Source organism: Aythya marila (genome assembly GCF_965140915.1).
Source record: "Aythya marila genome assembly, chromosome: 20".
Taxonomy (NCBI): domain Eukaryota; kingdom Metazoa; phylum Chordata; class Aves; order Anseriformes; family Anatidae; genus Aythya; species Aythya marila.
This window is the reverse complement of record NC_139061.1, coordinates 10,269,698-10,285,000: the sequence shown is the minus strand read 5'-3', so window position 1 is coordinate 10,285,000 and position 15,303 is coordinate 10,269,698. Positions and strand designations below refer to the sequence as shown.

Sequence of the window (15,303 nt, the reverse complement as noted above, 5' to 3'; positions counted from 1 at the left end):
CGGTATGGGCAGTGCCACCCCGCTGCCTCCCTGCGGTTCTGGGGGCCGAGCCCACCAGCTGGGGAGGCAGGAGGGTACACAGAGTTTTGCTCTGAGGTTTTTGGGGGTCTGTGACTGCCAAGAGCTGAGGCTCGGAGCACACCGGTAGCAAAGGGTGGCTCCTCTGCAGACACGGTGCAGGGCTTCGGTTTGAATTGTGTTCAGAAGTGCCCGTGTTTGGCTTGGATCCTGTTTCTTTTCATCATTTAAGTGTGGGCTGCTGTGGGAAGGGCCTTCAGCACAGCGATGTGGTGCTTGCGTTTAGGGCCGGAGCAGGACACCCCGATAGAAACCCTCATTTGGAGTTTCTGTGATTTTTTGCTGCCCCAGATCAAAAACTGGGAGCGCAAAGCTGGAGGAGGATGGAAGGCGTGAGGACTGCTTGGTCCCTTTCACAGGGAGCTGGAGGAGACGCACTTTTAGCAAAGTTTGCAGAGAAAAGATGCGGGATTTATGCTGAGAGATCCCCACTGTCCTCCCTGCTCAGCAATTCCCTTTTGATACAGCTGAGAGCTGAGGCTCCAAGGGGGCAGCGCCTGTTGGGGTGTGATTTCTGCACAGCTTTCTGGCAGATGTGGGCTGAGAGGCACGGGGCTTGGGGTGTGAACAATAAGGGTAAAACATCACTTGGTAAGTGGTTTCCTATCAGCACTGCTCTGCAGAAAGCCCTGCAGAGAAGGTAAGAGAAAATCTCTGGGGGTGGAGGCTCTGAGGGACAACCCCACGGGAGAGGGGCCGGGTGGTGACAGGAGGGAGCAAGCCAAAAGGAACTGGGAAACGGGCACGGGGCACATCCAAACAAAGGCACAGATGGAGAAGGCAGCAACCATGGAGCTGAGAGAGTGTGATAAAGCAGGCAGGATAAAGTCAATAATATGAATATAGCACAAATGATTAAGAAGAGAAAGTGTTTACCGAAGAGGTGTGAATGCACGAAGCTGCCAAAGAGCTGCTTGGGTGCTGTCCCCCACCCCTGGGGACCAGCAGGCCGGGAGGAAGGCAGCGTGATGGTTTGCAGGATGCTGTGGGTGCTCTTACAAATGTGATCACTGCAAGGGGAAGGTTTCCAAGATGTGGGTTTAACCTCCAGCCGAGGGAGGTATTGCCCCAAACTCCCTGAGCAGCCTCTGCTGCCACTGCCTGGGGCTGGAGCCCTGCCTGGCCCACACCTCGCCCAGTGCCCCCGCTCCTGCTACACCCTGCGCTGCTGGGAAGTACCACTTGGCTGGGAAATGCCACTTAACGGCAAAGGAGGCTCCTGCAGGGCGTTTTTTTTTTTCCCTCCTGTTGCTGTTGGGGCTGTGTTTGGCGACAGTTGTCATGTAGCAAAGCGCAGACACCTACCAGAAGCATGGCAAAGCTAAAAATTAAAAGTAAAAATTACTAGCAGTGCAGTTTTACAAGGCTGGGTGATAATCCTGCAGACCAAAGCTGTTTCACAGGGGAATTCCAGCACGTGAGGCTCCATGGGCTGCCACGAGGCTTTACAGGTCTGCTTCATACCCGTAACAGCACGCGGCCTCCTTCATCTCAGAGTGAAGCCGGATCACTGGAGGTAACTTAAAGTGCAAAGGAAAATCCCTCCCTTCCCGATCCCAGGACTACCAACTCCAGGCTGTTTTGGCTCTCCACAGCACGAGGACCGCTTGCTGTGTTTGTGCTCCTTTCCCGGCCAGGGCACACAGGCTGCAGGGATGGGGCTGGAGGGACCCCAGGGTGTGGAGGTGGGATGCAGGAGGGCTGTAATTGAGCGTGGCTTCTCCTTTAGCTCCAGAGGAGAGCGCAGCCTGCTGCCACCTGCCAGAGACCCCTGCTCTTTGCACTGCAGCACGCTGCCTGCGAAGCCGCTGGGTCATACCCCGGTTAGTGCCGCCCTCGCCGCGTTATGGCTTTATCAGATGGCGAGCACGAGCCCTCTGCGTGGGGCTGTGGTGGGGAGCGGGGCTGCTGGCCCTTATCACCCCTGTGATCGTGGGCAGGACAGAGCCAGGGAAACCCTGACCATGGCCAAAGCCTGCATGCCGGAGGGTCGGGGTGCCCCAGTGCTGAATCCTCACGTGTGTGACCCCTGGCCCTGAGCGGGTGGCTTGCTAGGGAAAGCCCCAGCATCCCTGCAGAGGAGCTACTGGCCACGGAGGCAACAGGATGGACACCGAAATGCAGAGAAGCTATTTCAGCAACGCCAGAAATGCTGCTTGGCACACACGTAGAAGCAATGCCAGGTTGCACAAGAGCGCCTGGCTCAAAATGTGCCGTCTTTCCAGACTTGCTCTGCCAGTCCAGCCAGACGGCCGCATCCGCTGGAAACCTGGGCAGGAAAACCAGGGCTGTGCACCCCGCAGCCCGGGCACTGCTGCCCCGCGTGACGCTCGGAAAGGAGCCACCACCCTCTGAAGTCCCTGCATGGACTTGGTTGGGTGGCAGCAGTTTGTCGAGCACGCCGGGAGGACGGTGGGGATTGCCGGCGCTGTCTGCATGTGTTGCTGGATCCCTGGGCGCAGGTATGTAGAGCTCGAGGGGTTTTTGTGGCAGGCAGGAGGCAGCTCTGGCAGCATGCACTGATCCCATGTCCCTCCAACGTGGAGTTTCTGCAGTGGATTTGCAGGAGGTCTTCAAAGCCTGTGAAAATGTGCAAGGGTTTGATGGGGAAAGACAGGTTGTGAAGATCTCTGTCAGCAGCCGGAGAAAACATCAATCCCTGCTGCTCCAGCATGTCCCCCATTGCTCATTTTACCTGAGGACCTGCAAATCCGGGGGCTCCTTGGTCTGTAGACACCTTGGAAGCATTGAAATGCCAGCAGGTCCAGCACAGGGCCAAGGAGAGGTCTGCTCTGCCACCAAGGGCTCAGCAGAGCCAGGAATGGGAGCACTACAGCTTCAGGGGAGAGCTCTGACATTCGCCTTTATTTCTTCAACCCAGGGATCAAACTTACAAGTGAAAAACCTCAACGTGCACCACAGAGCTGCCCCAGCCCAATATTGGTTTTAATGCAGAACCACACAAAATGTGAACCTCAGAATTTTTATCTTCTCCTTCCAGGAACTTTGGTTTTTACTCGTATATCCTGCAAAATTAATTCTCCTTTCTGTAATTAATATGATGCTCAAATGGATTCTTAATTACATATAAATCACAAATCTACACCCTCAACTGCTATGCTTTTCAAGTAATAAAAGAGATCATTTGTCTTCCTCAGATGAACAGAGACCAGCTAGCACACCATTTCCCCTTTTATGAAGAATTCATTTGCTTTAGAAAGAAAGTCCTTTAAAAAAAAAAAACAAAACATTGCAAGGATTTCTTGAATAGGGGATCAAAGCTCCCACACTGCTGGAAACCATTTTTGCTAAATAAGATGTGGGTAAAGGGGAAAAAAAAAGTAAAAGTTTTTTGGTAGTGACTGGGATTACAGCACCCTCGGGAGGGACAAGGATGTGGGGTCAAGAAGTTGTGACCAGGTTAGCAACACAGGGAACAGAAGGAGGAGACAAAAGAACAGAAAGTGGAAATGGACAGATGAATGAGGGAGCATGTTTCTTTGCCGAAAGAGAATAGATGCAACATCAATTCATACTGGGAGCTAAAGGACAAGGGCCTGTTAATGGATTGGGGGACACAGCAGGGATCAGAGGTCACGAGTGCGCTCAGCCAGGCTAATTGACTGTTATGTGCATATTAGTGATGATAATTTAGTAGGATAGTGGGACGTGGGGAGCAGATATGCAGAAGTGCCACTGACAAATGCTGTCCTGTGTTACACCAGTTAAAAAAGCATATAAAAAAAGACATACTGGCCTCAGTGGGCTTTCCTCTGGAGGGGATGCCACAGCTATAGGTGACCATTCCTGACTGTGCATGCAGTGAACTAAATCACTGCAGTTTCAGAAGTGCAGAACTAAATTCTGTAGTTTTTTACTTCGTTCCTACCTGTGGGGCATGGCCCCGTGCCCTGACTGACATTGAAGAGAGACGTCTGATGAACTCGTGGGGACCCATCCCAGCACCCTGCCAGCAGCTTTGGCTGCCCATGCTCCTATCCTGCAGTGGCTTTACACGAGCCAGATATGGGATCAGTTTTGGGGGTCAGGAGGGGTTTTGAACAGAATTATGTGGAGCCAAGACCCAGTCCAGCAAGCTCCGATGATAAGACAGGACTGTCCTGGTACACGATGCTGCTTGAAATGCTTAAACCCTGCAACAGCAGTGGGCTGAGTACCCTGTACACCCCACCCACACACCCTGCAAAACCCTTGCTGGTCATCTGCTGTCAGCGCTGACTTGGCAATTAGTGCTGAGTAATTGATAGAGCAGCACCAGGGAAGCAAAGCTAAGCCCGCTGCTGTGACAAGAGCACTTTTGCTTTGCATTCATTCAGATTGTTCTGACTTTGTATTTCACCAACTTCTCCCTTTTGCCCTTTTGTCAGGGCAGATCGACCTCGTGGAGAGGCGGCTTGGTGCCAGGAGTTGGGAACATGCTGCTGGTGCTGCTCCTGCCAGAGGGTCCCTGTCCCACCTCGGTGCAGAGCTCCTTTGCCCAGCCACAAAAGCACTTCCCAGTCGATTGATGAAGAGAGCATTTCCCGTTTCCTCACTCTTGAATCTGCTGACAGCATCTCTTGGGGAGTGATGGATACTGGAGGTGATTTATAGTTCTTTGTTACACAAATTCCTCCACATTCTTCCCCATCCTTGCACAGCAACCATTAGCCACCTCTCCCAGCAGAAAACCAAGAGCCTCAGCCCAGGATTGGCCCTGAAGGACGCGGCTTCGTCTCTCTTCTGTGCTGGCTTTACTCGCTTTGCATGCACAGGTGGCAGCAGCTGGGCACGGACACCAACGAGGGACACAGCAGTGGTGGAGCTCTGTGCCCACCCGCAGTTTCTGTGCGTCTGCTTCCACCCCCTCTGCTAGGAAGTCAGAAGTTTGGCAAAGGAAAAGTGCTATAAATCAGGCAGATACGGACTGTGGGGAGAATCTCGTTTATGCCATTTTTCATCTCAAAGCTCGTAATTAAAGTAGTGAATGTTACAGGAAGAACAACCGTTGCCTGTATGTCTTGGGGCTCTCAGACTTCGGTAATGTAGATGTTTGGCCCTTGAGAATTTTATTACATGAAATAGTTTTTGTAATGCTGATGTTATGTTGCTTAATTGGATTTGTTTGTTCTGCCTCAAGAACACCAGGCACGGTATCAGTAGTTTGATCTGATACAGAGTACAAGGAGACTTACCTTTACTACTCTGCCTCTCAGTTTATCATAATGAATAAATAGATTAATTAAATGAGTTCTGATCTTTCTCTGATTGTACTGAACAGCTGAGCCAGTTGCTCTCTTGCTCCTATCTTTGCCTCTAAAATTATTTCTTTAAGCACAGTTGCATGCATGTGAAGCTGTATTGCATCAGTGTACATCAAGGATTAAACAAATAAACTGCATGTGCCTGACTTCAGTTTAGTTGTCACTGGAACTCCTGAGGTGCTTCATGTCAAATGCACACAGAAATCTTTGTCAGCGTGGGTCTTAAAATGGGTCTTAAAATCAAGAGGCTAGTGAAGATTTGAGCCCCCCATATTTTTGACTGCAATGGATTTAAATCAGACCAAGAGAAACATTCTTAAACTTTCACAGAGCAAGGCAGAGCCACTTGTAGCAGATCACAAAGGGACTTCCCAGTCAATTGATGAAGAGAATGTAAAACCAGGGACGATCCTGACAATGAAAAGGTCAGAACATGTTAATAAACCACTGGTTTTCCTCCTCAGAAATACCTAGGGCCCAAGTTTACATCCCTGGGAGGCAGCGTGTTTGTGCCCAGCGGAGCTGATAATCTGTGCTTGCTGGCACTGTGATTGATAGAAGAGCGATTCCCCCGTCAGCCCTTTGAGACCAGCTAATGATACTGTAAATCATGAAAGCGCAGACACGCACGAACAAAAACTTCTTACAAAAGCTTTTGTCCTTTCATTTAAATGAGCTGTGCCTTTAAAATAGGTGCAGCAGTCAGTGTAATTAACTTGCCATCAGGAATACACAAAAGCACAAAATGCCGCGATGAGCCTATAAAGATGTAGAACAGTTTTACGGCTCATATACCAGATTCGGTATTTCTGATCCGTTTACATATCACGCAGGTGACTGAAGCCTTGAGCGATGCTTGAAATTGCTCCAGGAAGTAAATATACGGGTTTCGCACAGTTTTCCTTATTCCCCCCTCCCACCCAAAGTTGTGTCGTGCTTGTAAGTACTGAGGGAAAATGTGCACGTGGTTGGATCACACTTAGAATTATGGGAGAAAAAAAAAAAAAAAAAAAAGAAAGAAAACAAAAAAAGAAAACAAAAAACAGGCGGGGCCTGGCGCGGCCTGGCCGGGCCCGTTGCTATGGGCCCGTTGCTATGGGCCCCGCGCCCCGGAAGTGCCTTGTGCTTCCGGCCGGGCGGCAGCATGGAGGCGCAGGAGCTGTTCCGCCGCCTGGGCGCCGGGGCCCGTTTCGATGTGCGGCGCTTCGGGCGCGACGCGAGGCGCTTCGGGGTGCGGGGCTCGGCGGGGGAACCCCCGGGGGAGCCCCGGGGGTTTGGGGCCGGGCCCTGGGGCCGCTCCCGGCCCGGCCCGGCCCCGCGGCAGGGCCCGGTCCCGCCGCGGCCTGGCGGCGCTGGGCGCCCCGTCAGCGTTTTCCCCTCTGCTGCCCGCAGGTGATAAAGGGGGGCGGCGGCGGCGGCTCGCCGGGGGGCCTCGACTTCTTCGGGAGCAAGGAGGGAGCCCCTCAGGGGTCTGCGGAGCGAGGAGGGTTGCAGGAGGAGGATGGAGCAGAGGAAAAAAGCGAGGAGGTGCCGGGGAAGAGAAAAAGAACGGCAGAAAATGGAAGAGGGAAGAGAAAAAGGAAAAAGATGCAAGGTATTTGTGTACGCGTACGTGTGGTGGAGTGCCTTGACAGAGTTTGTGCTTCTTGTTTGAGTTTACTTTAAATCTGCAGATGCTGTAAGTCACTTTACTCTGGGAAAAAAAAAAAAAAAAAAAGGGACTTCAGGGTACTTCAGCTGTGTTGTATCAGAGCTGATAATCGTTTGGGCCATGTTACAATATTAAGGCATGGGGATGTGATTGCTGTTCTTTAACTAAGGTGCGAATGAGACAAAAATGGTTTTGAGTTGTCCTTCTTTACCATGTATTTTTTTTACTAGATTTCACTAACAGAAAGTTTGTTTCTTCAAACCTTTAGAAGCAGCGTCAATTCCAGAGCTGTCAGAAAATAATGGAATAATGTGGATGTCCTCGCTGGAAGCAAAAATCAAAGGCACGAAAGACAAAAAACCTACTGCGGAAAAGCTTGAGCGCTTGAGAAGAGAAAAGGTAGGACCCCAGCATTCTAACGTAGCCACTGATTATTCGCTTTCTGTGGGTGTTTCATCTGAAGTCGGTGCTCACTTCTGGCAGTTCCCCTTGGGAGGAGGGTGACTGAGTCTGGGAAAGTAATCAGAAGATTAATCCGTATGTATTTAGTTTTATGCTGTGAAAATAAAGAGTTTGCCTCCTGCCTTTCAGATAAACCGCTTCAGAAATCAGCACAAGATTAATGTTCAAGGTACAGATCTTCCTGACCCAATTGCCACGTTTGAACAACTCCAAAAGGAGTACAAAATCCACCCCAAAATCATGGAGAATGTCCGAGCTGCTGGCTTCCAGGTCCCAACACCAATCCAGATGCAGGCCATTCCCGTCATGCTTCATGTAAGCCTTCTGGTATCGCGTGTCGTTACAGAGACATCCAGTGCACCATGGTTCAAAATGCCCTTGTCATAAGACTTTTTTTTATCTGTGCTTTTACTAAGGTATTTGGGGTTGGTTTGTAGCATTAATCTTTACATGCGTGTGACTTTTTTTTTTGGTTTTATGTTTGTTTTTTTTTCTAGTAAAATAATGCCCTTTTCTCTTGTAGGGGCGGGAACTCCTAGCTTCTGCTCCTACCGGGTCTGGAAAAACACTGGCATTTTGTATTCCTCTCTTAACGCACCTGAAACAACCTATGAACAAAGGATTCAGAGCTCTGATCATAGCGCCTACCCGAGAACTTGCTAGCCAGGTGTGTGCTGTGGGGAAAGGGTTGTCGTATTTATGTACTTGTACGTTTATAATGCTAAGAAGGCTGGACAGCTCTCTCTAATGCTGAAATCTGGGTGATGTTTGAAACTGTTCCTTCAGGAATGCCTGTTTGTTTGTTTTTTTCTGGTTTCAAAGCTGATCAGCTTCTGTAAATGTAGTCTGTGTTGCTGTCTTCTCAGACACATCGGGAGCTGGTGAAGTTGGCTGAGGGGACAGGCTTCAGGATACACATGATCCAGAAGGCAGTTGAAGCAGCGAAGAAGTTTGGGCCCAAGTCATCTAAGAAATTTGGTAATTGTTTTCCCTACTGAAATGCGTTCTGAAAACATAAGAAATGTCCCTGACTTTTCTGGGTTGTGTGGTTGTGAGGAGATTGGTTAATACCACCCAAGTCATGTAATCATTGCTCAATGCTTAAAAAAAAAAGGTAGATTTCATGGAAGAAATAGGAAGTGAGGCTGACAGAAGAACTTTGCCAAGTTGTAGGCTTAATAAAAGGCGAACATCACAGAATATAGGGCTCTGAAGGAGAGCACGGTAGAATGATTTTTGTATCTAAACTATTCCTGATTGATTTTAAGAACCACTTACATAAAGTCTTGAGGTGAGAGAAAAATCCACGACTTTTTTGCAGTATCTTCTGCTGCTTAAATACTCCCCCAAATGAACTGCAACAATGAAGTGCCTTGTCCTAACCCCAAACCAACAAACCTCTGTCAGATTGGCTTGGAAAATGATTCTTAACATTCTTTTTAAAGTCCACGTCTCATCTAATGCTTTGGTTGTTTTTTTTATTTATTTTTTTCCCTTTAGATATACTAGTTACTACTCCAAACAGACTCATTTATTTGTTGAAACAGGATCCTCCAGCAATAGACTTGACCAGGTAGGGAGAATCTTTATCATATTCGGCTTTGCTGCTAGCTTTGCCACTTAAAAGTGTATGTGTGCGTAATTCTTGTGTCTTTGATGACTGTTTAGAACTTTTGCCTTCTCTGCAAGCGACTCTTACTGAAAAGAAACCCTCTTTGTTCCTAGTGTGGAGTGGCTGGTGGTGGATGAGTCCGACAAACTGTTTGAAGATGGGAAGACGGGATTCCGAGACCAGCTGGCCTCTATCTTCCTGGCGTGCACGTCCCACGTTGTGAAGAGGGCCTTGTTCAGTGCAACCTTTGCACGGGATGTGGAGGAATGGTGTAAACTCCACCTCGACAGTGTTGTTCTGGTGTCTGTTGGAGCAAGGTAGGTGTGCAGTTGTGCTCTGTCTCTCTCATGCTTTTTTCCTTTCTTGGGTGACCTGTTTCCTTTCTTCGCCTCACCAGCCTGCTTGGTGTATGTTGTTAACCTTAGTACTACAGGCTCTTTGTCTCAAGATTTGTTTACGCGTATAAGATCTCTCTCGCACACTAGGGAAAATGTTGTTTGCCCATTCTTTTGTCATCAAATAAACTTTGGGAGTGTGTACTGGTGAAATAAGCCATGCAGTGTTTCTCACCCACCAGGTAAAATACATGTGTATGATTTGTTTTCTGGTTTCAGAACTCTGCAGCGGAGACAGTAGAACAAGAGCTGTTGTTTGTTGGATCTGAGACAGGAAACTAACGGCAATGAGAGAGCTTGTTAAAAAGGTATTTTGGAGTGATCGAGCACATCTTGTGTAGTTCTGAACCAAGCCATGTGTCTGTCAGGAACATGTAATTCCCTAGGTCAAAGGCTTCTATGTGGTATATGCTAAAGAGCATCCAAGACTGTATAAGAGGAATAGAAATTACTCTCCCTGTGAAAACTGAGAGGGTTCCCTCTTCTTGCTTATGTGTTTGAGTCTTGGGAGCGTTTTGTATTAATGGTCTGCTTAATATTAGTTGGCAGTGAGTAGGATTGCTTACCTAGGGAGGGGAACAAAAAAAAGTTTCTGTGGATTAAAATGCAGCCTGATGATTAAGTGAAGACTGACTCAAAAGTAGTGGGGTTGAACGTGCTTACATCTGACTCCCAAAGATTTTTGCTGGTTAGAAAAGAAATAGTTATTCTCTAAGATGTAAAATACTGGGACTAACTAGGTCTGTAGTGACACAGTCTGCAACCAAGAACAGTAGAAAAAGGACGTGAACCTTATACAACTTATTATTTTGCAGGGTTTTTCTCCTCCAGTCCTTGTTTTTGTGCAGTCTATTGAGAGGGCTAAAGAGCTTTTCCATGAACTGATTTATGAAGGCATCAATGTGGATGTCATCCATGCAGACAAAACTCAGCAACAGGTGGGAGGATATAATTTCTTTTCTTTTTATTTTTTTATAATACTTGACAACACCTGTTTTTTAACCTTTCTTTCTAATGTTGCTGCAGGTAAGTTTGACAGTAATTTATTGCAGGTTTTGGTTGAGAGGTTTGGTTTTGCTTGTTCACATGACACCTTTTAGGAAATAAGTTCATCTCCTTTCTTGGACTTCTAATCAGACAGTTCCCAAGTATGTTTCTTTTCTTTTCTTAGAGAGATAACGTAGTACACGGTTTCAGATCTGGGAAGATCTGGGTGCTCATCTGCACAGCCTTGCTAGCTCGAGGGATTGACTTCAAAGGAGTAAATATGGTCATTAATTACGATTTGCCAACGAGTGCAGTGGAGTACATCCATCGGATAGGTGAGTGCTTGTTCACAGAGTGTGTCCTTTTTCTTAGTTCTTAAATCTTTAATGGAGATTCTCCTGTGCAAAAGTGAAAATCGTAGAACCAAGACTCTGTTGCTATAGCACTAGCTCACTAGAGCTAGTTTTACCTGGCCTCAACTTTCAGTAAAACTGAGTTCCTTTTTTTTTCAAGCTTCTATGAATCTTGGACACTTGATTCTTTCAGATGTGTGCTTTTGTGCAGTAGAAACAATCTTTGGGGATCAGCTGCTTCGTAGTATGCTTAGTATATTAACATCATATGCTGGGAGGCTGGGGCTGTGAAGAGGAATAGAATAAAGAAAGGTATTTGAAGTAAAATCTCTTCTACTCTGTTAAATTTGTTTGACAGGTCGTACAGGAAGAGCAGGGCACACAGGAAAAGCAGTCACTTTCTTTACAGAAGATGATAAACCTTTATTACGAAGGTAAATCAAAAATGATACAGCAAAAATCCGTGTTACGTTTTGTATAGTGTATTATTGAACCGTAGGGTTCTGTCTGGTCCATGGGACCTTCTTCTCTCTTCTCCCATCACTTACTGCCAGAGTTAATCTCTTCCTTCCTCTCCTTTCCAGTATAGCTAACGTCATTCAGCGAGCTGGCTGTCCTGTGCCCGGCTACATAAAACATTTTCCCAAACTTCAGAGGTACGTTCATTTGAGTAGTTTACGATTTGTTGTCCATTTCAAAAGCTTGCATGAGGGGTGCTTGGGATAAAAGGGTTGCAAAAAGTACAGTTCACCTGCAAAAGGAATTTTAGATGGGGGTGGTGTTTTAAGCAGTTAACTCCAGGAAAAACATATGCTCCCTGAAATATGCCCTAGATTGCCTAGGCTCACAGTTAGGAATCAGACTTCTGACACGTTGAAAAAGTTACCTTAAAATGGTGTAGGGATGTATGCATATAGATAGATTTGTAATTAGTGCTTTGTAACGCTTTTTTTTTGTGCAGAACTGATTAACTTGTAATAGTTTTCAAAGTTAGAAATCTGTGTATAAACATAAACCCTGTGTCTTAAAATAAAGTTGGAATATCATGGAGATGAAGTCATGGATCAATGAAGATATGGTAAATGTCATGGATAAGTAGCTGAACTGATCTTGGAATAAACACTGACAATACCTTCAGACCTGTAAATCCCTAACAACCAGTACAGGTTTTCATTGTCTGTTTTATTTACTTTGAATATTAATGTTTGTCTGTTGAAGACACTTAATCCTTCTTCACTAAATATTGTTCTCAGCAAAGAAAAGAAGAAATTCATTAAGAAACCACTAACGAGAGAAGCAATTTGTACCACTCCTCAGTGCTTCTTAAAAAAGAAGAAAAGTAAAAAGTAAGTTTTTTTTTTTTTTTTTTTTTTTTCCTCCTTTCGAGATGGCTTTTCTACAGGAAAGGCAAGCGAGCTTCCTCCGCAGTAACCAACATCTTGTTTGAACGCACCACTGAGTCACAATGCTTGTAGTGATGGTGAAGTTTTAGTGTCAGTATCTGCTTACTGGAGCTTGGATAAATGCCATCAGTTCACCTTATGTGGTGCCACATGAGGCGGCAGCATTTCAGGCAGCTCTGTAACGAGCTGAGTTTCAACCACCGGCTGTAAAGCCAGACTTCAGACTAGCAGTCCTAGCAGAATGCTAGACCTTACCTGCTCCTCTTCTGGCTAAGGGCTGGCTTTCTTTTAGTGCATGAATTGTTAATACAAAAAATAGATCTTAAATTGTAATGACTAGAGCTCCCAGAATAAGGCTGTCTGGGGTGCAGCAGTTCAGTGTGGTGGACAGTGGTTGTGAAGAGCACAATTACGCGTGCTGCAGACTTGCAACTGAAGGATTTATGTTCAGTTGCAGTAAAACATAAAAAGACTGATGTCTGGGATGTTGCTACGTACTTTTTTTTTCCATATGCAATGTTCAGCTGTCTTAATCTCCAATGTGTTTCTTGTAGGGGAACTGCAAAGGAGAACATTAAGGAAAAAAAGAAAGCTAACCAAGTTACAGATGCTGGGAAGTTAAAGACTGCTTCAAAAAGCTGAGCTGGGACTTATGCCCCAGTCCATGTTGAAGAACAGAAGAACAAAGGTGATGGCAAAGGGGAAGGGAAATGTTTACGTGCAAGAAAGTATCTACTGAAATGCCTGCAGAGGATTCCTGAATGCTTCTTATAGAAGCTGAACAATGTGGTCTTGCCATAAATACCTTATGTTTCTGAACGATAGTTCAAAAATAACATCCGTTACTGTCACTTAGTTTTGCATTGTTAGTTGGAAATACTGTTAGTTTTGTGGTCAGGTGATCCCTAATAAATTTGCAGAAGACACGGTGAACTTTTTTTTATAAAACAGACAAAAAAAATACACCACCATGTATATAGGTGGAAGTAAAGTCTCCGTTCATACTACTTTTGAAATATCTAATAAGCAAAAAATGACTTTTTTTTTTACGTGCCTGTAACTCCAACTAACTTTGTGTTATTTCATATTTAAGCCTCAGAACAGAATAAATAAGGTCATTGAATACTTTAATACAGAGACTTGTTTATATAACCTTGATGGGACACGTCTGCATACATTATTCCTCATTCTGCTGTGTAAAAAGGTCAGGCTCCACCTACCTCATCTGTGTTCTTAATCCACCTTGTCGTGTCAGAAGTCCAGTAATGCAGGAATGGCTTCTCCTTTGCAACTATAATTCTTTAAGCAAACAGTCCTGTTAGTATTGTCTTGTTTTCTCATACTTAATCCATTTTGGAAATGGATCCCAGCTCTGTTTAAATCACTTATAGCAGAGTACTCTTAATTGTTTATTCAGACAAAGCTTGCTAAAATACATTAAAGTTTAATAAGAAAAGCTAAATTGCTTTCACTTTGTCTGCAGGATTGCACCTTATATTTGGGTTATACAGGAAACACCTTCATTTTGACATCTATGAATGAATTTGCCTGTGTATCTAAAACTTCAGTCATATGTTCTCATAAATACCAAGTCATTTGCTGCAAGGTAATGATGATAGATGGGATGTGGAATATATATTACAATTTGAGTAAGATTGCTTGAAAAGATACTGCTAACATATATAATGCATGTGCTTATTCTAGTAGTGGTGGGAAGAGGGAAAACAGCTTTTGCTCATGAACATCTTTTTCTTGCCTAGCTGGGTGTAATTCCAGTTGTGTAGAAAGATGATGACTCTTTAGGGGGATTTGGTTATGAAATGAAAGCTTCAGCTCTCACCTAGATGTTTTGCTCAGACTGGGTTTGATTTTAACGTGTTTTCTGACCCTAACCAGTAGCATATTAAAGCTTAAGCACTATGCTGCTTAGAATTTACTCTGTGAAGTACTGAAAAGCTGTCGTGCTGAATAGCTTCTTTGCCTGAGGATAAAGAACAACTCCAGGACTTCCCTGCTTTGTAATGTATTTTAGCAAGCTTTGGCTGAACTTATTAAGGGAGATGAGCAGCTTCTGCCCAGCTGTGTGACTGGCTAGTAAATCATGCAGCACCCCAGCAAGCAGGCTTTTATTTTTCAATACTTCTGAGGATTTTGGCTGGCACGGTTAAAAGGTAATAAAGTAACTTTTCCACTGCCCTCCCCAGGGCTGGTTGGTGCAAGCCTGCTTTTGACTGCATTAAATAGAAAAAGCAGTGCTGGTAGGGGAACATTGCGATGGCAGCTGGGGAAGCCAGCTGGAGCTGGCCTCCCTGGGTGCTGCTGGGGTGTGAGGGGAAGGCTGGCACTGCTTTGTTTTCATGGAAGCACTGGTGCTGCCTTTCACCCCTTTCCCCTGGCAGCAGCGTTTCGCCGGTGCCGCCGCCGCTCCTGCCAGCAGCACAGATGGCAGGCGAGGAGCTATGAAAACACCTCAGGCGTTTTAAAACGAAGAAAAGAGCGAGGGCTGCCCCTTCCCGTGCGGTGAGACAACGGAGCAAGAAGGCGAGGCCGGACCCCAACCCCACACCAAACCCCAGCGAGGGCGGGCACCCAGCGGGGGCTTCCCGGGGCCCGGCCCTTCATCCCCGGCTCCTCCTCATCCTCCTCCTCCGCCCCGCTGCGGGCCGAGGGCGGGCTGAGGCTGGGGCCCGGCCCCGGAAGCCGCCGCCGCCACCAGCGGGGCCCAGCTGGGAGCGGGGCCGGAGCGGGAAGATGGCGCTGCGGGCAGGGCCCGGCGCTGGGGGAGGAGGCGGCGGTGGAGGCGGAGGGGCGCCGGGGGGCGGCGGGGCGCCGGGAGGAGCGGGGGGAGCCAGGTCGGTGCTCGGCGGAGCCGGGCTGAGACGGGAGAGGGGCTGCGGGGAGGGAGGGAGGGAGGGAGGAGGAGGAGGAGGAGGGGGATGAAGGTGAGGAGGAGGAGGGAAGTGCTGGGAGAGGGGGGTCCCCGGAGCCCCCTCAGGTACCTCAGCGGCGGTCTGGGGTACCTGGGCAGGAGGGGGTTTGGTGCTGGGGGCGGTGGGGGAGCCGGGAATGGTGTCAGGAGGAAAAAGCAGCAATAAGGG

The 15,303-nt window shown here is 47.1% G+C and overlaps 2 protein-coding genes across 5 annotated transcripts in view; both read left to right on the top strand.

Annotated features, from left to right (window-relative positions):
• Window positions 1-6,486: 6,486 nt before the first annotated feature.
• Window positions 6,487-13,328, top strand: DDX52 (DExD-box helicase 52; the record flags this gene model as incomplete). Its single annotated transcript, XM_082776588.1, is given in 17 exon segments — window positions 6,487-6,573; window positions 6,735-6,936; window positions 7,262-7,392; window positions 7,585-7,770; window positions 7,979-8,122; window positions 8,322-8,433; window positions 8,956-9,028; window positions 9,181-9,380; window positions 9,383-9,384; window positions 9,682-9,736; window positions 9,739-9,770; window positions 10,278-10,400; window positions 10,634-10,784; window positions 11,161-11,236; window positions 11,387-11,458; window positions 12,056-12,148; window positions 12,760-13,328. Coding segments are annotated over 17 exon segments (1,827 nt in total). The 3' UTR covers window positions 12,848-13,328.
• A 1,599-nt stretch (window positions 13,329-14,927) lies between these two features.
• Window positions 14,928-15,303, top strand: part of SYNRG (synergin gamma) — a 38,898-nt gene continuing 38,522 nt past the window's right edge. For all 4 annotated transcript variants that reach the window (XM_082776623.1, XM_082776625.1, XM_082776624.1 and 1 more), the window contains exon 1: window positions 14,928-15,057. In XM_082776623.1, the coding sequence (XP_082632749.1) occupies window positions 14,957-15,057 (101 nt within the window). In that variant the 5' untranslated portion in view covers window positions 14,928-14,956. The remainder of the gene's footprint in view (window positions 15,058-15,303) is intronic.